Source organism: Schistocerca nitens, chromosome 4, assembly GCF_023898315.1.
Source record: "Schistocerca nitens isolate TAMUIC-IGC-003100 chromosome 4, iqSchNite1.1, whole genome shotgun sequence".
Classification (NCBI taxonomy): domain Eukaryota; kingdom Metazoa; phylum Arthropoda; class Insecta; order Orthoptera; family Acrididae; genus Schistocerca; species Schistocerca nitens.
In genome coordinates, this window is record NC_064617.1 from 204,732,506 (window position 1) to 204,757,230 (window position 24,725).

Genomic DNA, 24,725 nt, shown 5'->3' on the forward strand with positions numbered 1-24,725 from the left:
ACACAGAAGGGGAGAAGGAAATGAAATAAAACTTCTTGAGGTGAGAGGGTATGTGATGTTATTTCAGTGATTACATAACTGAATAAAATTTACAAAGAACTGCAGTCTCTCTGGACTGGACGTCTATACTGATCCAGTTGAGAAAGTTGTCACAAATTCATGGTATTCTCTCTCGAGGCAAGCTGACACACAACTGTTGTAACTGGTCTTTCATCTGAATACTTGGACTGGGATGGAGTTGGTGTCAGAGTTGGTCCCAAATATGTTTTGTCAGGGATGGATCTGGGGATACTGCTGGCTATGGGAGTACCTCAACATCAAATAGACAGTTCTGAGAGACATGTGCCATGTGTGGACATACATTGCCCTGTGGATAAATGCACCACAGTACTGTCACATCACAGGTAAAACATGAGGACATGAGATGTGTGTGTTGTATCATTGTGCTGGCAGAGTTCCCTCAGTCACTGTCAGCTGTGACTTGAACTTGTGCCTGATGACTCCTAATACCATGACACTAGCAGGAACACTGCTGTGCCTCTCCAAAATGGAAGTATGGGACCCCGTCCCAGGTTCTCACCATATTCACCAATTATGGTCATCCAGGATAGTGCATAACCACGATTCACTTCTGAACAAAATTCAACACCGTTCATTAGCTGTCCATGCTTCCTGGTCTTGACACCACTTAAAATGCAGTTGTTTGTGTAGAGGTGTTAATGCCGGCCTACACATGGGACAGTAATTCCTTATGTCAGCTGCCACTAGGCTCTGTCCAATGAGCAGGTTGACTTAGAATGTTGCAGGAAGTTAATTAAATGTTATCAGTTAGCAGGCACAGACATGAAGAGGTTACTGTGTGTTTGGTGCACAGTATGGCGATCCTTTCTTGTGGCAGTCAGATGATGTTGACAGGAACGTAGAAGATGAGTATGACTGCCTTCACGTTCCCATGCAGTCCAGTAATGGGCAATTGTCACATCCAAATGCCCCACAAATGTGGGTATTGTACAATCTGACCTGCCAGCCAAATGGGGACCCATAATGAGCCACTTTCTAAAGTCTGTCGGGTGCTGATAATGCTGTCTACATGAGTACACTGCATCTCTGTGTGCTTCACAGTGAGCTCTCAACAGCTAATGGTCTTCATGCCACTTATATACTCTACTAGGCTTGGTAACAGCACTAAACACAACCAACACTAACACATTCTTGTGACAGTTCTACTTGTCACAAAGAGTCGCAACACTAACCATTTACATATCTCCTGATGGTGTGCATGTATATGAAATTACACAGACATCCATCCATGCATTCTGAGTGCTTCACTTTTTTGCCAGGCAATTTGATTGTCCAACAATGAGACTGTGGTCACTGAAATAAACTTTCAGTTATACCAGGAAGGACAACAACCTTTCAAGAATAACTTTTACTATGGTTTTGTAATGGCAGGTGAAATGAATGAACTGAGGAAACAGTATTCCAGTTGATCTTCTGAAAGCAGCAGGAATCAGAGTGCATTAAATGTTTAAATATATGGTAATAATTAGCCGGCTGGCTTTTCCAGCATTGCCTAGAAATTGTTTGACACAGTGCCACACTGAAGACTGAAGTCCAAGCATTTAGAATAGGTTTGCAGATACTTGAGTAGCTCATGGACTTCTTAAATAATAGAACCCAGTGCATTGTCCGGGATGCTGAGTGTTCGTCTTAGACAAGAGTATCATCAGGAATGCCCAAGGGAAATGCAATAGCACCACTCTTGTTCTTTATATACATGAACAATCTGATAGATAGGGTGAGTGTCATCTTTTATGATGCTGTAGTGTATGGGAGAGTATCATTGTTGAGTGACTATAGTATAATATAGGATGATTCAGAGAGAATTTCTATTTGTTGTAATGAATAGTGCCTTTCTCTAAATGTAGAAAAAGGTAAATTAATGCACATGAATAGGAGAAATAATCTTGTAATGTTCAAATACAGCTGCTTGACACAGTCATACCTATGAAATATCTATGTGTAACATTGGAAAGCAATACGAAATGGAACGGGTACATAAGTTCACCAGTAGGGAAGGAAAATTGTCAAATTTGATTTATTGGGAGATTTCTAGGAAAGTATAGCTGATCTATAAAGGAGACTGGATGTAAAACACTAGTTTAACCCATTCTTGAGTGCTGCTTGAGTGTTTGAGACCACCATCAGGTTAGATTGAAGGAAGATGTTGGAAGAATTCAGAGGCATACTGCTAGATTTGTTACCGGGAGATTTGATCAAAACACAAGTATTACAGAGATGCTTCATGACAAAAAGTGGGACTTCCATGAGGCCAGACAATGTTCTTTTTAATGATTTTTTCTTTGGGGAGTGGGGCGTGGGGGGGGGGGGGGGGCACAGTCATGAAGAACCTTTTGAAAGAAATTTAAATAAGGGCTCTTATAGAGGCATACAGAGTGTCTGTTTTCCTTCACTGCATTTGTGAGTGGAATGTGGAAGGCAATGGCCAGTAGTAGTATGAAGTATCCTCTGCCATGTAATTGTACAGTAGCTTGCTAAGTATGTACGTAGATGTAGATGTTGATGTCTAGTGCTGAGAAAAATGTGTGCAAGGGGAATTCACAGCCAGTCAAATGTCAAACACAGTCTAGAGCAAAATAGTACACACCATTCTAAAAACAGTCTTGTTAATGCAACTGCGCCAGCATTGTTTGACTGACTTGTTTGGTTGAATAACAGTCAAATTTTTCATTTGTGTGGCCAATTTATTGGTAGCTGCTAGACAAAAAGTTTAGTAATTCTGATACTTTGCATGAAATTGTTCAAATGCATTTTTATGAGGTATATCTTATCTTGTCTTATTCTGTTGAAATATCATGATATGCTTCTTTCTTGCTTACAATGGGGATTTGATGTCTGCATGTGTATTTTACGAGAATTTTCACTTTTTCTGCTGATGTTATAAATAAAAAAGGGCAACAAACAAGAGTCAAGGGTAAAATTCATGGGAAATGTGCAAATCGGTGACACATCTCTTTGTAACAAAGACGCAAAAGATAAAATGCCTCTGCTGAAAAGTTTTAAGTGAATTAGTTGCAGCAAGTATAGTAAGTAAAACACAGCTATTACTATGAATATTGACTAGTGTGCTCTATGTACTGACCTGTCATTACTCTGCACTGCCTACTGTAGGCTAAATACTAGAAGAAATAAGTAGAAAAAAGGTCTTTGCAGACTGGAAGTAAATTTTATTTAATATTTTCAAAAAATTCTGTGATCTTAAATAAAGAATTACAGAAGCCACACAAGAATTTAACTACAGAAATTTCTCTTGGACACCATGTGTTTGATTCTGTTACTAATAAAAGTCTTGGATTGTGACACAAAATAAAACTGCAAACTTCATAGTATTGTTTGTGAGCTTTACAAATCCTTGAATATTTCAGATGAATCTGTCAAATGTAAATAGTTTCTCTGGAGTTTTAATCTTGTGTTGTATATCTGAAAAAAGAGAGTTTTATTAGATATTATTTTTTTATTTAGAATTCACTAGATGAGAGAAGGAAGTGATATTTTATTACAAGTACCTTTAGTTTTGAAGAATTGTATCAGTTCCAATTTTCATCAATTAGAAGAATAATTTTGGTGCTGTATTTGCACAAAAAATCAGGATTACACTAGACCACATCTTAATAGTGTATGTGAGTCTTTGCACAAATTTTCCACAACAGAATATAAGATTTTTACTTTCCTATGCTTAGATTTAATTTTTCATAAATAAAGTTGCCACTAATGACAAATTTATCAAGTTTGGTGTAGCATCTACTTTTACACATTATGTTGATTCCAATATTTGAATTATCTGCCCTCCGCAGTCTTCCCAATCTTTCTTTAGTAATATTTAGTTGATACAGAAGTTCATAGCATTTTTCTGTAAATTTAATACCCAACAAATACACATGACAGAGACTTTAGTCATCAATAATATGTTCTCCTTCATTATTTACAACAGTCTGTCATTTCAATTTGACAACTGTATAAATCAGGCGGTTTTGAGGCAAAGAATTCAATGAGCCATGTTCAGAGTGCATTTGCATCTTTAAAGGTTGTTTGATAGAGAGCAGAAAAGGTGAAAAACAGAGGGTATACAATCAGGTGAATAAGGGGGGTGCAGAATGACTGTAGTTTCTTTTGTCAGTCTAGCAGAACGGAGTAGCATCACTTCACGCAATCTTGTCCACAAGACATCTCAATTGTTGACAATAAATGTCAGCAGTAATGGTTATACCTCACAGAAGTAGCTTTTAATACACCACATCACATTTTGACCAAATGCTGTACATTATCTTTTATGGATGCATGCATGCCTTTGTATGGTGAGTTGCTACTTTGTATGGGCTCAGTCATCCCTTTCTTTTCCTTATGTTAGTGTAAAGTCACTGTTTCTCATGACCAGGATAGGAATGGCCAGTCTTGTTCATGAGCCAGTTGCTGATGAGCAAGCAGAGATGCACATATGGCAACGTGCTGATATTTGTACTTTTGGCTTAGTGCTTGCAGTATCCACACACCCAATTTTTGAACCTTCTCCACTGTATTCAAAAGTGGCTTGATGGTGGAATGATCATAGTTCATCATATTTGCCAGTTCTCAAACACACTGATGTGGATCATTATGGATTAATGTGTTTAAATGATCTTCATCAAACCCCAAAGGTCTTCCTAAATGTGGAAAGTCGTTAATGTTGAAATGGGAATATCAGTTTCTTGCCTTGCTCTGTTGAGTGGAATTATGCCCATACATGGCGCAAATGTTTCTCGCTGCCTCTACTGCTGTAAACTCAAGCAACAACAGTGAACTACAAATAAAAAAATGACAATTGATAAATGAACCCATAGCAATCAGAATACCAACATGCATAGCAAGAATGCTTCAAATTTATGCACGAACCTAATACATTAATGTACAGTTTTTTAAGAACTTGAACATATAACAACTCGAGAAATTCTCATGCACACTCGCCATCAATTGGAATTCAGCATGAGCTATAAATCGGGCAAAAGTATGTCATTCATTGTGTTTCACAGACAGCATTATGAAAAAAAACTTTCAGTGATGTGAAGCAAGACATACCACATGTTAACAGAGAGAGGAAGCTGACGGATACTTTCTGTATGCCATATTAATAAAGACGTCATCATAGACTGTATTTTTACTCACACTCTCTGCAGATTAACTTAAATTAGCATAGATGCTGCTACTTTCACAGTTACTGTTTATTTACAGTTACTTGTGCAATATGAGGTCATTTCTATATACTTATGTGTTGGCAACTCAAAACAATGTTTTGTGTTGTTTATTTACAGTTAATTGTGCAGTATGAGGTCATTTCTATATATTTACATGTTGGCAACTCAAAACAATGTTTTATGAATGCAGTACCATCTATTGGTTGTTTACAGAGGGCAATGGTTTGGTCCAGCAGTAGTTTGACTGTGGATGAAAGCAAAAAACTAATAGATTCAGAAAAACATTTATCCTGCTAGTTGTGAAAAGGATCCTATAATTCAATTTTTGTGTGTGAAGGGATCTACAACTACTCAGATTCATCAAGAGTTGTGTCCTATTTGTGGACCTACAGTAATGAGGGAAGGAAGTGTTAAGGCAATGGTGTCAGGACCTTTTTAAGTAATCATACAAATATTTATGATGAAGAGCAGAGTGACATGCCCAGTACCCAGGCTGATGAAACTGCTATGTCAGGGCTCATAGCTCTCCAGCACAATAACACTGCACCACAGGTGGCAGGTGGCCTATGCCAAAAATCACAAGGCTGCATTGCCAAACACCGCTACTGCAGTTCTGAGCAGGCACCTCACTGATGAGCGGCAGCAGCATCACTTCAAGAGAGCACAGTGAGTACAGACCTTCTCATCTCTGCAGGATCATATGCTCAAAAATAGGTCTCACAGTATCCTGGTGCCTCAACAGTATTTAGGTTGGTGAACAGGTATGGCTAGCCAGTTCCCCATGGATGAGCTCCCAGGGATTTATGCCAACTACTGCTGCAGTCCTCAGTCAGAATCTCTCATGGAATGCTCCTGCAACCTGTCATCTGATGCCAGTCTCCCAGAGTGGGATCTTTGCCTCCAAAACTACACGGTGCCATAAGAAGTTGTCTTCAAGCTATGCTGATAACTGGACCTCGGGGCTTTGGTATTTTGGCCCGAATGCAGTGTTTGTGTAATTAGATACAATCAGTTCCTCACGAACCAGTACTTCAACTCTATAGTCCGATTAAAACTACTTGACAGTTGACATCAGTTTCTTGTTCCTACAGTGTTGGCACACTGGCTGCCGGCTACTGTTCTGTTATGGATGACACACAAATATGGCAGATCACTTTACAAATGCTGTTAATGAGTACTGCGGAGCAGTGTTAGAAGTGCCCACCCTGAGGTATGAGAAATGACAGATGTCCTGTCAACAGCTGATTTAAAGTGACTAATGCCTAAATTGTGGCAGACAATGCATTTTGTATTGTTGAATTTAAACTCATGTCCTAAAGTAAGCACAATCTCATGATGTGCAATGTATCTGCAAAAGCAGCACTCAAAAATCTGATTGCTTTGTCCACTGCAATGAAAGCTAACTTCTATGACCAAATATTGAGGCAGAATAAATTTCTGTGCTAAAAGCAAACTATAGTTTCTCACTATCATTGGTTAGCTGAAATTATCCACATACTTACTACACAAGCTGCTGTGTTACCAACTGATGAGCAATCCTCATTGACTCTTGGTTGCAGAATATAGGCAACAGAGGCTGATTCCAAATGAAAAATGAATGATAGAAACAAAAATAGAAAAAAATAAAAAAGTCTTTGCAATGATAAAAATGTTGTGGCATAGTATTAAAGATAAGAATTACATTTAAATGTTACTCGAATGAAAATAATAATCAAACTATTTTTTTATTAGATTTAGCAAGAGAGAGCCATCTGTGAAATGACACATCATATACCAACTGTTACATAAACACTGTTCAGCCTTTTACATCAGCATGACTACCACCCAGTTATCAGTCAGGATGAACGGGTATAGGCAGAGGGTGTATACCTGCAACAGAGCATGCTCTACAACATGACAGTCATGACCTCTGTGCCTGGTTCACCACATGCGCCATCTTGATTCTTCTCCCAGGTGCCAGATTCTCAGAACTCTGCAAGGGAACGTGTGCTACAACATGACCTTGGTTCTTGCCACCCACCTGGCCTTAATTTATGTAATTTCTACGCATAACTACTCCTTCCTTCACTCCATTTTAGTTTTGTACATCTTTTATTTTCTGACCTGCCTATATTTTTCTGTTCCACCTCCCACCTCTGTTACATACAATCCACTTAGTTTTTCACTCTTATTAACTAATGCACAACATTTTAGTAGTACTCTTTGTCTTGCATATTACTCTGTCTTCCACCTTAAGCTCTCAGGTTTTCAAGTTTCACCTGGTGCAGTCCCTAACAGTCAGTCTTCCATCCTCATCCTTTCCAGTAAGCCTCCCCTGTCCCCTGGGGTTCTGTGTGACTTTTCTAAACTGTACCTCTTTCCCTCAACCTCTCCAGTCCTTTTACTTCACCCCTCATCATTTCCCATCAACTCTTTTGCCAGAAGAAGGAACCAATTGTTCCAAAAGCTTGTAAAAGGTAAGCCTTCGTGTGTGTGTGTGTGTGTGTGTGTGTGTGTGTGTGTGATTTTGTGTGTGTGTGTGTGATTACGTGTTCTCCTGCCACTGTTTGGTGAGTAGATTTTTTTATCTGTCCACTTACATTATAATGTCAATAATTGATTATTTTTGTTGTTAGACTATAGTGACTTTGATTCAACTTTCAGTGACTGACGGCCCAACAGGTTTACGTATCTCATCCACTTCAGAGACAGAGCCTTAATTGTGAACTATTCATTGTGTTGAGTAATTATGCTCCAAAGATGGAGAATCACAGTTTTATATTCATTTCAAGAAACTTGCTTTTGATTTCTACCTGTGCTTTAGTTTCTCTAAACTGAACCCAGCATTAGCCGTTTCACTTGGTGACAAGGCTTTTTTTCCTGTGGAATCACTTTGCACACTCATGCTATGCTCCAGACTGACAGTAATTCTTCAAATTTCTTTGAAGTTTCTCATGGATTAACATTTGCTTCTCGTTCCAATATGTCTACATCTATGGGCATAACCACTCAAGTCTTACTGCTGTTACAAAACATGGAACACACTCATGAACTATGCCACCAGAAAACTTCATGCATTTATTTCACATCCACTCATTGGTAAAGGGTCTCCTGACAGTGCACCCATCAATACAGGTGTTTGACAGAGGCACAGCAACAGTTAACTATGTCACCCTCCTTGAACAGCACTTCATTCCCCATAGGGTCTCAGGGGATGTCCAGCAGAGCACATTTTTTAGCCTATGCAGGAGCAGAAATAGGTCACCTCTTGCAGCAGCTAAAACCTGAGATTGAATCTTATGCTTTGCCTTACGAACATTTAAAACCCTGTTTGTTGCATATGACAGCCACCTGCCACAAGCTTTTTAGCTGCCATAATCAAAATGGACAGTCATACAGGGAGTGGGTAGCCCATTTGCAAGACCTTTTTAGGGGTTGCTGTTTCCAGTGTTCTAATACTCAGTGCAAGCAGTCTTTCACAGAACTGTTGGTTAGGGATATGATCCTGGTCCACTCTCCAGATGAAAGACTCCAGTACAACCTATTAAAGCTCAATGACCATCTTTAGTTACATGCCTTCCCCTCATCCAGGCTTTTGAACACTCCGTCAGGTCCTCAGCAGCTTTGCAGACACCAGGGGTGGATGACATACCCCCAATTACCTTCATGCAGTAATTGTTTTGTAACATGTCAGCACTAGCAGTTCTACTTTCTAAGGGCAAAATGCACAGCCTGTGGAAAAATGGACACCAAGTTAATGTGTGGTGACCATCTATGAAGATGAATGTTGCCTGTGTCCAATTCGTTTCCAGGGATCCCAATTCAGTTGCTGTACCAGTAATTTCTCAAATTGATGCTGGATCTTCAGCCACCATTGTCAACTGGGAGTAGTACTGCCACCTGAGCTCCTCTAAATTACCTTTTTCTAAGCATTTGAAAAGCTACAGTAATGAACCACTGAGGTAAAGGGTCAATTCAGCATTTGGGTTCAGTACCAACTAGTGTTCCTGCCAGTCCACATCTTTGTGGTCAACACAATGGGGACCACAAACATTTTGGATTTGGATCTGTTCAACTCCCTGGTTGTAGAGGTCCAGAGTTTAACATACAGGATCAAACTATTGCTTTCAAGTTCCTATCTGCAGGATCTTTCTTCAGAATATGCCTCAATTTTCTCTTATCAACTGGCATCACTGACTTTGAAGCACACGTCTCTTTACAGTGTTTGATGATGCCCATGTTTTTTAAGGCATGAGATGTTCCATTTGCTCTGTGTGACAAGCTTCATCTTGAGGTGCAAGGCATACAGGAAGAAGGAATTCTGACCCCTATTAAACAGTCAGTGGGCCATGACTATGATGATCACCAAAAAACCAAATACATAATTGAGGATTTGTGTGGATTTGAAGTCAGCTATCATTTCCCAGTCCATCAGTGACATGTACCCTATTCCTATAGTGGAGGATATCATGGTATGCCTTGCTGGATACAAAGTTATCGCAAAAACTGACCTATGGGATGCCTACTTGCAGCTCCCCATGGAAGTATCCTGGTCATCTACACACTACTTGATCTTCTTTGGTATAATTGCCTGCCCTTCAGTATCAGGAGTGCACCAGCCATATTTCAATTCCGATTGGAATGACTCATGTGGGATGTTCTGGGAATGGCAAATTATTTTGATGATATTACTGTCACTGGCAAAAATGCACAGGATCTAGAAATCAGTGCTCTACCATCTGAGCTACCCAAGCACGACTCACGCCCCGTCCTCACAGCTTTACTTCTGCCAGTATCTTGTCTCCTACCTTCCAAACTTTACAGAAGCTCTCCTGTGAACCTTGCAGAACTAACACTCCTTAGGCAAAGGTCCTGAGTTTGAATCTCGGTCCGGCACACAGTTTTAATCTGCGAGGAAGTTTCATATCAGCACACACTCCGCTGCAGGGTGAAAATCTCATTCTGGAAACATCCCCCAGGCTGTGGCTAAGCCATGTCTCCGCAATATCCTTTCTTTCATGAGTGCTAGCTCTGCAAGGTTCGCAGGAGAGCTTCTGTAAAGTTTGGAAGGTAGGAGACGGGATACTGGCAGAAGTAAAGCTGTGAGGACGGGGCGTGAGTTGTGCTTGGGTAGCTCAGATGGTAGAGCACTTGCCCGCGAAAGGCAAAGGTCCCGATTTCGAGTCTCGGCCCGGCACACAGTTTTAATCTGCCAGGAAGTTTCATATCAGTGCACATTCTGCTGCAGAGTGAAAATCTCATTCTAGTCACAGTCTTGTCAAAGTATCTGATTAATACATTCAAGACCAGGATAATACTGAGTGACAAGTGGTGTGCTCCAAAGTTGTTTTTAGGAGGGATCAGCAGTACCAGAATTGGATGTGATGGCCCGGGGAATCAGCTTTTGAATTAGTCTGATCGGATAATTACATCGAGTGAAGGCTAAGGTGAGAGCTGTGGTGTACTGCTGTAAAGAGTTTGCATCTGAACAGTTAGGTCTGCCTTGAATACCAAGATTGTATGGGAGGGAACTTTTGACATGGAAAGGATGGTAACTGTCAAAATGTAAGTACTGTTGTTTGTTAGTAGGTTTAATGTGGATGGAAGTGTGTAGCTGTCCTTTGGTGAGAATGAGATCAACAACAAGGAAAGTGGGATGGGATTCAGAATAGGACCATGTGAAATTTAACTGGGAGAAGGTATTTAGAGTTCCAGGTGAGTCTCACCATGAGTCGATGTGGTAAAGATGTCATCAATGTATCTAAACCAAACAATGGACTGAAGGCTTATGGAACCCAGGGAAGCCCCCTCCAAGCGACCCATAAAAATGTTGACATAGGAAGGAGCTATCCTGGTTCCCATGGCTGTACCCCCAATGTGTTTGTATGTCTGTCCGTCAAAGGTGAAGTAATTGTTGATGAATATAAACTTGATTAAGGTGAGCAAGAAGGATGTCATAAGTTTGGAATCATGTGGGCATTGACAGCAAACAGACCATGTACATAAGGGATGTTGGTATAGGGGTAGATGGCATCAATGGTGACAAGCAATGTGTGTGGTGGGAGTGGGACGGGTGCGGATTTGAGATGATTTAGGAAATGCTTGGTATCTTAAATATAGGAGGGAAGTATTTGTACTGTGAGTTGCAGATGTTGATCAACTAAGGCAGATATACAACTTCAGAGCACACAACTTGTCACTCAATATTATCCTCATCTTGAATGTATGAATCAGCTATTTTGACAAGACCATGACTTCCTAGAATCATGCCCTGAAATGAGACATGTCATATACCAGCCATTTGTAAACGCTGTTTGGCCTTTTACATCATCATGACTACCACCCAGCTGCCAGTCGGGATGAAAGGGCATAGGCAGAGGTTGTAAATCTGCAATGGATCATGCTCTATGGCATGACAGTCAAGACTTCAGTGCCTGTTTCACAACACGCGCCATCTTGCTTCTTCCCCCAGACACCAGTTTCTCAGAGCTGTGCAGGTGGGAATTAGCTGTACAACATGTTCTTAGTTCTCGCCACCCACCTGGCCTTAATTTACATTAATTCCTCCCATCTCAGCATTTCTTCACATAACTACTCCTTCCTTCACTCCAATTCAGTTTTCTACACATTTAATTTTCTGAACTGTCTATGTTTTGCCATCCCTCTCCCACCTCTGTTACATAATATGCACTTAGCTTTTCACTTTTATTAACTTTTGCATAATGTTTTAGTAGTGATCTCTGTATTTCATATTGCCCTGCTTTCCACCTTTAAGCTCTCATGTTTTCATATCTTGTCTGGTGCAGTCCCCAACAATCAGTCTTTACTTCTCATCCTGGCTCCGAAAGCTTGTAAAAGTTAAACCTTTTTATATGTTTCTCCTGTGCCACTTGATGAGTAAATAGATTATCTATCCAGTTACTATAGTCTGACTAAAATAACTTGATAGTTGACACTTCATGCTTTGGAGCTGGTTTTGCCCAACCAAAGCACTCAGTTTCACACCCAAACTATTTGCTGTTGCCAAACTGTCACAGCAATTGGTCAGTTCATTTCCAATTCCTTGTCCAACTTTCTTTCTTGATGTATTTGGATTCCAAATCATTGGCCTGGCACTTTTATTTCATATTTTACCACACACACACACACACACACACACACACACACACACACACACACACACACACACACATGACAATGCAAATGAAAATTTTGTAATCAGCAGTAACCAAGCACTTGTGGATACTTCTGCACAAGATGCAATTCAGAGTCACATATACAGCTGTCATTATCACAGGGATCAGCTTACATTAGGTAGGCTTTGCACAACATGTCATGAAGTCAGATTTTTGAAGATGACTAGGTAACTTCAGTTACATTTATAAGAGTTTTAGCCAGTGTTGTGCCATAGTGCAGTGATTAGCATACAAAGCTGACATGTTTTCAGCGCATCAGAGCTATGTCCCATTCTACATGATATCAAGGCCATACGAAACCTACTAGCCACCGGAGATCCAAAACTCAAATCCATGTTAGGTCAACGGAGCTATTAAAGGAAATTCATTCCTCATGCAGCAGCTATTACTGATCCACTACATCAGCTTCTTCACAAAAATGTTAAGTAGCAGTGGCTCTGATAAGGCTTTTCAAGTCCTCAAACAGGCTCTTCTCTGTGCAGTGTGCTTTACGGCATATGGCCTTTTCAAGCTCCTGATAGTGGTGGCAGATGCATCTGACTACAGCCTGGGGCCCTTGTTTCTCAGAGCATCAGAGGAGTTGGGAATGCCTGACTGAATTTGTTTCCAAGACATTAAAGAATCCACAGCAAAATTACAGTCAAATCAAAAAGGAAGCCTTAGCTATCATTTTGCATTGAAGAAATTTCATGATTATGCATATGGACAGCAACTTAGCCTGTTAATGGATCATAAGTGTCTATTACCACCGTTCAACATCCATGCTAACATTCCAACCAGGAACACCCACCATCTGCCGAGATAGGCACTGTTATTCTCAGGGTACCACTATGACATCCATTATCGGTCTACAGCAAAAAATGCCAATGCCGACATCCTATCACATCTCCCAGTGGGACAAGACTCCTAGTTTGATGTGGCTCCTGAAGTCTGCTTTCATACTGATGCAGAAATCAAGGCACCAGTGGCCAGATTACCCACTGATGCCGCAGTCATCACCTGCTGGTTGCTGGAGGATTTGGTTCTCTTGAAAGTCATGTGATTGGTGAATAATGGTTGGGCAGCAGATCACAACACTCATGAACATCCAGCCAATCAGGCCTGTTGGTACCACCAACATAAGTTGTCCACTCTCCATGGTTTGCTGTTGCTCCAAGGAGGTAACAGTCACACCAGAGTGGTCATTCCATAAACACTCAAATGTCACATCTTGACATTACTTCATGATGGTCATTGACGTATAGTCCTCATAATAAAGCTGATCTGCCAACATGTCTTCTGGCAGGGCATTGACGAAGAATGCTTGGATGCTGTGTGTGCACGATATGTCACAGAGTGTCAGTATTTTCCTTGGACTGATGTAACATCCCCATGGTCTCATTTGGATTTCACTGAGTCATTTCTGAGCTACTCTTGGTCAATTGTCATAGACGCTGGCAGCAGATTTCCATAGGTCTCATGGATGCACTCGGTGTCATTAACAAAAACCATTCATGCCTTACCTCGCATCTTCTTAACTGAAGTTGTCTCCCAGAAACCATCATAGCAGATAATGGCCCTCAGTTCATGTCAGCAGAATTTCACAGCCTTTACATGGATAATGGCTTAAGTTTGCTTCCAGTCAATTGCTAGAGAGGTCTGTCCATGCTCTTTTAAAATTCAACTGGCCAAATTACCCTAATATCATGGTCTCAATAGAGCACTCAGTTTATTTCTTGCCTCCTACCACTCCTCTCCACAGGATGGATCCAGTCCAGCTGAAAAATTCAATGGCAAGTCAAATTGATCTTACACTTGTCTATCATCCATTGCACCACTCTCCCGCCCCCACCTCCCCCATCAAACATTGCACCACTGCTGCTATACTCTTTAGGATGCTGTCTGAACACTAGTTTTTCCCAGGGGTCACTGACAGTGGGTACCAGCTCACATCACACACGTTTTGGGCAGCACAATGATCGAAGTCCAACTGCTTGATGGCTCCAGCTGTAGAAAGCATATCAACTAGATGCGCCCTTGCAGGGCATTAGCGGCCCAGACAGAAGAATTCTTACAATTTTCTGTTCAAGAATGTCCTCCAAATGCCCAGGAGCATTGAATCTTGACCATTGGCTTCCTCAGCCACAGGACCCACAGGTCACAGGGCCCAGGGATTACCAGCTGTCCTGCAGTACAGATGTCCAGTTCCATGGGTGTTGACAGCAGTCCTTCAGGTTCTCTGCTTCCCCAGCACTGGCAGTGTGACCACCACCTTCTGGGATGTCAAGAGCAATGCTATGTTGGGGTCACAGTCCTTGAACATAACAGCACAGCATCATGGCTGGCCTATGCCAAAAGGTGCAGGGGCTACAATGGCGAACACCACAACTGCAGTTCCATGCAGATGCCTCACCAAGAGAGGGCAGCAGCACTGCTCCAAGAGGAGACAGTCAGCACAGGCCTACTCACTTCTAAAGGATCACATGCTTGAAAATAGATCTCACCATATCCTGATGCCTGAACAGTATTTAGGCTGGTGCATGGCTACAGCTACCGTATTTACTCGAATCTAAGCCGCACTTTTTTTCTGGTTTTTGTAATCCAAAAAACCACCTGCGGCTTAGAATCGAGTGCAAAGCAAGCGGAAGTTCTGAAAAATGTTAATAGGTGCCGCCACAACTAACTTCTGCCGTCAAATATATGTAGTGCTACACAATGTGGGCACGAAGATAAATACTGGTGCCAAAACCTCTGCATCAGTAAATAAATTTAAAAAAAAGGTAGAAGACGAGCTTTTTTTTTTCTCTGCCCCGCGTTTCGACCACTGCATTTTCATACATTATCCAACGAAGTAAATACAAATTCCGTATTGTTCATCTTCGAATGTAGCAGAATTTCAATGTACTACGAAAATCCGACTGGCAAGACTGTTAGGGATGTTTGTCAATATGGCCAACTCTACGTTCCGAGTTTTTTCCTACCTGTGAGAAGAGATGGTTGCTAATAGGAACCTGATGAAATGTGAATCACATGCAGTATTCTCTTCACCATAAGAATAATACGAATATAAACATTTTGCCATGTATTCTTTCGTGTTTGCTGCTATCTCATTTAAATCCTGTCTGCGTAATAAACTACGAAACCAGAGTGAGACAACAGCAAACGCGGAAGAATATACGTATCGTGTCATGTTTATATTCGTATTATTCTTATGCCTAATAGTGATACAGTCAGAAATGAAGCACGGCAACTGACTAGATTTTAAATGTAAGATGACTAATTTCTGTGCAGAATTTGATGTACTAAAGAAGCGGCCGCAAAGATTTTCAAACGGAGGAAAATTTTCGCAAAACTCTCGTTCAGAACATGTTCTATCATACACATGTTCTATCATACGCATTTGGTTCTTGTTGATCATTATCAAAGAAAGCAGCAGTGTAAGTAACAACAAATAGCAGTCTCTTGCCATTGTTTCGCTAATGAGACAGTTCCTCTTTTTTTTTTTAAGCGGCGGTAGCGCGCACAAAAGCAAGTCATGCCGCGAGCGGCGACAGGCCGTAAACACGCACTATCAAAATGCGACAAACAATGCATTACACAGTACAGTAATGCATTTTCAGCTTAGAGTGACGTAAACACCTATAACAAAGAAAACGGCAGTTATCAGACCAAAGCAAAATAAGCAATCGATTCAAACCAGATGAAGCACGTGAAAAAGGAAGTGTACCTGTATAAATACGGACGGAGCACCTGACACATAGCAATGGCTACCTAGTAAAGCTTAACTGCTAAGCTTACGACTCGAACCAAACTACTGTAGCTGTATCGTCTTTCATTCGACCTAAATTGTGTCTCATATTACAATGGACCAACTTTGTTTCGATTTGGAGGTGCGGCCTTAAACTTTTCTCTCCCCTTGAATTTTGAGTCTCAAATTTCAGGTGCAGCCTAGATTCGGAAAATTTTTTTTTCCTTTATTTCGAGTCTCATTTTTCAGGTTTTCGAGTGCGGCTTAGATTCGAGTAAATACGGTAATCAGTTCTACAAGGGCAAGCTCTCTGGGTCTTGCATCACTGACTGCAATGGTTTCTCAACCAGGAGCTCTGCTGAAATCCCCCCATGACCTGTCATGCAAAGCCATGTTTGCCTCCAATGGTACGTGGAGCATAATATATTGTCCAATTCTACCCAGAAAGTATTCTTTCAAAATTTCAGCAGTACACCTCTCCATGATGCACACTTGTAGTGTCTGTCACTGGAGTTTGTTGAGCATCTCAGTTACTCTCTCATATTGAATAAATGATCCTGTGATGAAATGTGCCATTATTAATTGGATCTTCTATATTTCTTCTATCAGTCCTACCTGGTAAGGATAGCAGACTGATGAACAATACTGCAGAATTGCTAATCAAAGCACCTTGCCTTGTAAGCCACTTTTTTTATGGATGAATTACATTTCCTTAAGATTCTTCTATTTGTTTTATGGGGTAATTCCACTTAAGGTTGCTCAGGATAGTTACTCCTAGATATTTTACAGTAGGCACTGTTTCCAGAAATTGGTCATTAATAGTGTAATTGTTCAGTTGTGGATTTCTTTACCTGTATATGCATAATATGTTACATTTATTTACATTCAGGATCAACTGCCAGAGACTGCACCATTTATAAGTCTTCAGCAGATCATTCTGCAAATCAAGACTGTCTTCCAGCACTGCTCATTTCTTACAGACAACTGTAGCATCTGAAAACAGTCCTAAACAGCTTCTGACCCTTTCTACTACATCATTTATAGATATATTGTAAACAGCAACGGTCATATTACACTTCTTTGGGATGCTCTGGAAATTACATTTATATCCATAGATTTTGTTCTTTTAAGAGTAACATCCTGAGTTCCATTTGCTAGGAACCCCTGAAACTAGTCGCAAGTCTGGTTTGATACTTGGTAAGCTCATATTTTTCTCACTAGACGGTAGTGCAGGACACTGTCAAATGCCTTCCTGAAGTCAAGGAAAATGGCGTCAATCTGAGTGCTGTTGTGGACAGTGCTGTGAATCACATGGAGGGACAGAGTGAGCTGAGTTTCACAAGATCTATGTTTTCAGAACCCATGTTGATTTTTGTAGGAGAGATTTTCATTCTCCAAAGGTCATAATTCTTAAGCGTAAAACATGTTACATAATTCTTCATAGATTGACATCAATGATATAGACCTATAATTATGTTTGTTTGTTCTACAGCTCTTCTTGAAACCAGGAACCACCTACACTATTTTCCAGTCACTGGGTGCCCTTTGTTGCTCTGGAGAAATATGATAAACTGCTGCTGGAAGGAGAGCAAGTTCATTCACATAACCTTTATAAGCTTACAGGTATCACATCTGTCCCTGATGCTCATCCACTACTAAGTGATTGTAGTTGCTTTTCTATTCTACTATCGATTATCTCAATATCTGCCATTTTTATGTTCACAGAGTATGGGAGGGAAACATGGATGATAAATAGTTTAGATAAGAAGAGAATAGAAGCTTTCGAAATGTGGTGCTACAGGAGAATGCTGTAGATTATATGGGTAGATCACATAACTAATGAGGAGGTACTGAACAGAACTGAGGAGAAGAGGAATTTGTGGCACAACCTGACTACAAGAAGGGATCAGTTCTTAGGACATGTTGCGGGGCATCAAGGGATCACCAAATCATAGAGGGAGGCCAAGAGATGAATACACTAAGCAGATTCAGAAGGATGTAGGTTGCAGTAGTTACTTGGGAATGAAGAGGCTTCCGCATGATAGAGTAGCATGGAGAACTCCATCAAACCAGTCTCTGGACTGAAGACAACAGCAACAATGGTGATGATTGAAAGGAGGGACTGAATTATGATTCTCCACAGAAGACCGAATTCAGTATTTCCCCCTTCTCTCTGTTATCTTCTGTTTTGGTGCCAGTATGGTCACTGAGTGGCTGAACAGATAATTTTGACCCACTTTTCGATTTTACATAAGACGAAAACCTCTTAGGATTATCAATCAGATTGGGTGACTTATTTCAAAGTCATTGAACACCTCTCTTATTGATCTCCTTACACTCATTTTTGCTTCATTCAGCTTTTGTTTGTCTGCTAGGTGTCCGCTGCTCTTTAATTTGTGATGAAGCTTTCTTTGTTTATGTGGCAGTCCATTAGATCACAATGGCTCCTTCCTATCCCTTAAGAGCTTGCTCATAACATACTTGACTAAGGCATATTGAGTGTATTTTCAATATTATTCATGTGTGCTCCACATCTTTGCCATCAGCACTGAATATTGGTTGATGACTACTGAGATATTCTGCAGTTTGTGTTCTGTCACTCATGCTAAGCAAACATATTTTCCTACTGTTCTTAACATTCCTTGGTTTTCAATCTGCCTGTGTAATGTATATAATCTATGTAAGTAATCATCTTAGTTCTCAAAACAAATCAATTGAAGTATGCTTGAGCACATCTGAAAACCAATGTTCTACTTGCATTTTATTTTTCTTTCCTTTTTGATCTCAATTGGCAGTTCAAAACTGCTATTTGTGTAGGCATTGCCAGACTGGATTTCTTACTATGATCTCAGTACTTTTTCCTTTGATGTCATCATTAAAACCTAATAACATCGTCAAGTAACCACAACACAAAAGTAAAACTTATGAGCAGCACCATACTTGACAATAAAGTTTATCAGTTACCCACTGTTGTGACTTCCCTTGATGTGGCAGCAGAGAGGGGTATGCCAACAGTGTTGTATTCAACAACAACACTGGACACAATGTCATCTTTTTGGATAAGACTAGGTTTTGTCTACAGCATCATGATGGATGTATCAATGTGTGAAGGCTCCAAGGGGAATGAATGTTGCCATCATTGTCATATAGGACCAGCATCTGATGTGATGGTATGTGGTGAAATTGTGTATACAATGCTGTCACCTGTGGTTAACATAGCCAGTAGCATGGAGAGTAGCCATCAAATTTCTGAACTGTTCATACTGGTGGCCATGCCCTGCCTTTGACATCCCCATTTTGTTATCTTTCAATAAGATAATGCAAGGCCTCATGTTGTTCAAGCTGTCCTGATCTATGTCAATACAGAATGCATCAAACTGTTGCTTGGGCTAGCATGTTCTCTGGGTCACTCACCCACTGAAAACACCTGGTCATTGGCTGCCAAAAAACACATTCTGCCATTAGCCAGCCACCTATGATTGATGAACTCTAGCATGGAGTTGAAGCAACCCTTATCTAATGCACAAGTTCATTTTGACTCAGTGTCCATCCAGTTCAGAGCCATTGTTGTTACCAGCCCTGTTTACTAAATTTTGCTCCTAGTATACCCTCAAATCATGTACACACTTAACCATGGATTCGTTGTAGGATACAGTACACACAACAATTAAAAATTCATTATTTACTATCCTTCCTGGTGTTGTAGCTTTAATAGCAAGCTGTGTACATTGAGACTGAATCAACCAATGTCTTTTTAAAATGTCCCATTAGAACTGCCTGCAGTTGGTAGACTGTTGTAATCTTGCGGACAATGTTGCAACATGGAATTACTTCTGACCTCAGTTTTTGACTGAAACACTTTCTTGTGATCATGTAATTACACTTAGTGCTCCACATTTAAAAATTACATCTCGAACCAGAAATATGGCAATTTCTGCAGTAGACACTGCTACCCATTTATTATCATTTGTCAACTTGGGAAAATTCCTCAAGAGGTCAGTTCCAATCTGGTGCAATGGAGGAACTTCAGGAGGAATTAGTTCCAGATTTCATGGGAGTGAGCGAGACACATGCTTCTTTCACTGCAGTTCCCTACAATGGCTAATAGATTTTTTATCTGACACATCAGTAGAGAGCTGAACTATGATACCTGCTTCTAAATCTGTCAGTGGTCTTTGCAAATTTGTGATTTCCTGATGTTGGAGCAATGTGAAAATACTTCAGTGTCTTTGGCTACACATCAGCTGGAATGAGCAGCAACCAATCAGCATTCTTGTGTTTGCAGCCATTTTTGTACATTAATGCAATATCATATTTTGAAACTTCAGTGCCCATCTAGCCAATCTTCCCGATAGTTTCTTCTGACACATCAGGCAACACAAAAAATGACAGTATATCATTACACTGAATGGTCTGCCATATAAGTAAGATCAGAATTTACTGATTGCTCATACAACTGCAGTGCACTCCTTTTTAAGTTGTAGAGTAATACTTGTTGAACTCAGAAGGTACTCTAGAGGAATAAACCATTATTCTTTCAGCACCTCCCTGGATTTGCACTATAACTGCACTTATTACATGACCACTAGCATCACTGTGTACTTTATTCTCAGCATTCTCATAAAAAAATCCCAGGTTACAGAAACATCTTTCTTGCTTTTTCACTCCAAAAAAATTTGGCATCTCCCTGTCACAGTTCTTATTATAGCTGTTCCTTGTAACTGAACTCCTTTCTGAAGTAGGCATACATTGTGAGGAAGATATCACAAATGTTCTGAGGAGTTGGAAAATTTGTTCTGCCTTGTACTATTTATGGATCAGGATGGATCCATTTCTGTTAATTACGGGCAAAATTTAATGTCTTGAGCAATGAAGAAACACTTTCTTGGATTCACCATGGACATACTGCAGCACAGTTGTCAAGTGGCTTAAAAATATTCAAATGTCTTTTAAAATGCAACTATGCCAGCCAGGTAGCAAAGACACATTATCCATTTATGATGTTGAAGCACATTGTCCATCATGTATTAAAAGATAGCTGGAATATTGCACTGGCTGAACAGCTTAATTTTGAGTAAGGAGGCCACTAAGTGTCGTGAAAACAGTATTTTTCCTGTCAGCCTCAGTCTGTAAGTAGCCAATCTGCTTATCCATAGTAGAAAAGTACTCTGATCCACATAGACAGTACAAGGTGGCATCAGTTAGTAACAGTGGGTATACACCCTTTTTGATGATTTTCTTCAGCTTCTGGTAATTGTTGCAGACATGCCATGTGTCATGTTTCTTCTTCGTAAGGACCAAAGGGGAGGATGAAGAACTATGTAGGATATATGTTATGATGTTGTCTTGTAGCATCTTCACCACTTCCTTCTGAATTATCCACCTTTCAGATGGAGATACACTGTATGAGGGCTGTCTGATTACTTTTTTTTTTCCTTCTTGGCCACAGGGAAAGGGGGGGGGGGGGAGGGGGGGTGTTAATATTTTGTTTCACATTGGGGCATATGGTCTGCCTTGTCTCCACTCAAGCACTGAATGTGTCTAAAAATTGACATAAAATGCCCAAAAATCACTGACATTTTTCCTATGTCAATTGGGATTTCTAGCACCTGGACAGTCAATTCCTTCAATGAAAACCATTACCATGGTGCATGATTTTCCATTGGAGTAGGTGAGCTGACTGTTCTTGAACTGGTCTGCCTGTCCCTATCCACATACCCTGAATATATAAATTACAAATAAATTAAATACCATTTGCTATACTATCAAAATTCTTTCTGATTGCACATTGAAAGACACACTAAAAGATGTATACTTCACCCAGGCAGACTCCTTACTGTGATATGGCATAATCTTTTGGGGAAACACATCTGCTAGCAAAAGTTGTTTTATATGCCAAAAGAGAATTGTAAGAGCCATAGAAAATGCTGCATCAAGAAGCTCATGCAAGCCCTTATTCAAGGAACTACATATCCTTCCACTATCATGTCTGTACATTTTACAAGTAATCATATTTGTAAGGAAAATCTTAGAAAATAGCAACAATCTTGTGTGAACTAACCAGAGTATCCACCTGCATAACACAAGGAGAAAGCAAGACATTAATGTTCAAAATGCACACACAACGCTAAAACAGAATGGACCACTGCAAACAGGAAACAGACTATACAATAAGCAACCTACAAACAGTAAAACAATAAAAGACATTTCAAAATTTAAAAATGCTGTCCATAAATATTTATTGCAAAAATGTTATTATAGTATAGATGAATATCTTGAAACATAAAAATTTATTGAAAAAAAATTAGTTACTTGGGTTAAAATATAATCTATGAAAGCTGAACCTTTAGTGAATAGTGAATAGTGAATAGTGTTTCATTCATCTCATAATATACAATTTCTAATCATATGATTAGTGTACAAGAGACATGTCAAAAAATTGATAACACAACTTAGGCCTAATTGGTACAAAGAATTTTAACATTAATATAAACTTTTATTTTTCTTTCCTCCCTTTTGTGAAGGACAGCTACACTTACACACAAGACTATATGTAAATTTATCCTGCTCAAATGTTCAGTTCATCCTTCATGAACTCCCCAACAGTGTAGTAGCAGCGTTTGACAAGTATATCATATAGCTTTGTTTTCAGTGTCTCTAGGTTCATACTCAGAACATTCTTTCCTTTTAGCTCGTTATGAATTTTCATTGGCATATACTGAGGAGGTTTAAGCGATGAGTGGGAAGCACAAAATTGTCTTTGTTTCTCGTGTTATATGTGTGACTGAAACAGTTTTTCTTGAATAACTCAAAACTGCAGTATAGAAAGATGATAACATCATAGATGTATAAGGAGGGAACTGTTAATAACTGTTGTTTTTGAAATAGTGGGCGACATGAGTTCCTTGTATGGGCAGTACACATGTTCCTTATTATTCTTTTCTGTAACTTTAGTATGCACAATATATTGCTTCAATTTCCCAAAAAAAATAATACCATACCTTACAACTGATTGAAAGTAGCTGTGGTACGCAATTATCCTTGTATTTATGTCTGTTGCACCAGCTAATATTTGCATAGCAAATGCAAAGCTACGTAATTTGTTTAACAGGTAGTCCACATGTTTATTCCACAAAATTTTTTTATCTAGGTTTAACCCTAAAATTTTCACAGAATCCACTTCTTCTATATCCTGATTTTTATGAGTTATTTTAATTTCTTGGGGCTTTGACTGTTTTGTTCTGAATTGGACCATGAGGGTTTTGGGGATGTTAAATCTTAATCCATTCAGTTGGAACCATGTTTCTAGTTTGTTCATTGTGTTTGTTATGTAGAGAGGGATGTTTCCTGGCTCCTGGTTTTCAATTAATACATATGTGTCATCTGCAAATAAAATCGATGGAGCATTTATATTGTTCAATAAGTCATTAACAAAAAACAAAATAGGTCCTAGAATCGAGCCTTGAGGGACACCTTGGGCTACTGTTTTCCATTTTGAATAGTAATTTGCTGCATTTGATGAGACAATCACTCTTTGTTTCCTATTTGATAAGTATAAAGTAAGCCAATTTAGAACATTACCCTTGATTCCATACCTGTCAAGCTTATAGATGAGCAGTGCATGATTTACAGAGTCAAAGGCGTTTGTGAGATCACAAAAGATTCCTGCAACTTTATTATGGTTGTCTAATGATGTGCTGATCTTGTCAATAAACTTGTTAATTGCATCAATAGTACTTCTGCCACGCTGGAAACCAATTTGGTTTTCTGTAATACACTCCTGGAAATGGAAAAAGAACACATTGACACCGGTGTGTCAGACCCACCATACTTGCTCCGGACACTGCGAGAGGGCTGTACAAGCAATGATCACACGCACGGCACAGCGGACACACCAGGAACCGCGGTGTTGGCCGTCGAATGGCGCTAGCTGCGCAGCATTTGTGCACCGCCGCCGTCAGTGTCAGCCAGTTTGCCGTGGCATACGGAGCTCCATCGCAGTCTTTAACACTGGTAGCATGCCGCGACAGCGTGGACGTGAACCGTATGTGCAGTTGACAGACTTTGAGCGAGGGCATATAGTGGGCATGCGGGAGGCCGGGTGGACGTACCGCCGAATTGCTCAACACGTGGGGCGTGAGGTCTCCACAGTACATCGATGTTGTTGCCAGTGGTCGGCGGAAGGTGCACGTGCCCGTCGACCTGGGACCGGACCGCAGCGACGCACGGATGCATGCCAAGACCGTAGGATCCTACGCAGTGCCGTAGGGGACCGGACCGCCACTTCCCAGCAAATTAGGGACACTGTTGCTCCTGGGGTATCGGCGAGGACCATTCGCAACCGTCTCCATGAAGCTGGGCTACGGTCCCACACACCGTTAGGCCGTCTTCCGCTCACGCCCCAACATCGTGCAGCCCGCCTCCAGTGGTGTCGCGACAGGCGTGAATGGAGGGATGAATGGAGACGTGTCGTCTTCAGCGATGAGAGTCGCTTCTGCCTTGGTGCCAATGATGGTCGTATGCATGTTTGGCGCCGTGCAGGTGAGCGCCACAATCAGGACTGCATACGACCGA

The 24,725-nt window shown here is 40.4% G+C and overlaps 1 protein-coding gene across 1 annotated transcript in view; it reads right to left on the reverse strand.

Annotated features, from left to right (window-relative positions):
* Window positions 1–3,305: 3,305 nt before the first annotated feature.
* LOC126252818 (uncharacterized) overlaps window positions 3,306–24,725 on the reverse strand; it is a 75,911-nt gene continuing 54,491 nt past the window's right edge. Inside the window, exon 4 of the mRNA XM_049953760.1 lies at window positions 3,306–3,501. Coding sequence (XP_049809717.1) covers window positions 3,424–3,501 — 78 coding nt within the window. The 3' untranslated portion in view covers window positions 3,306–3,423. The remainder of the gene's footprint in view (window positions 3,502–24,725) is intronic.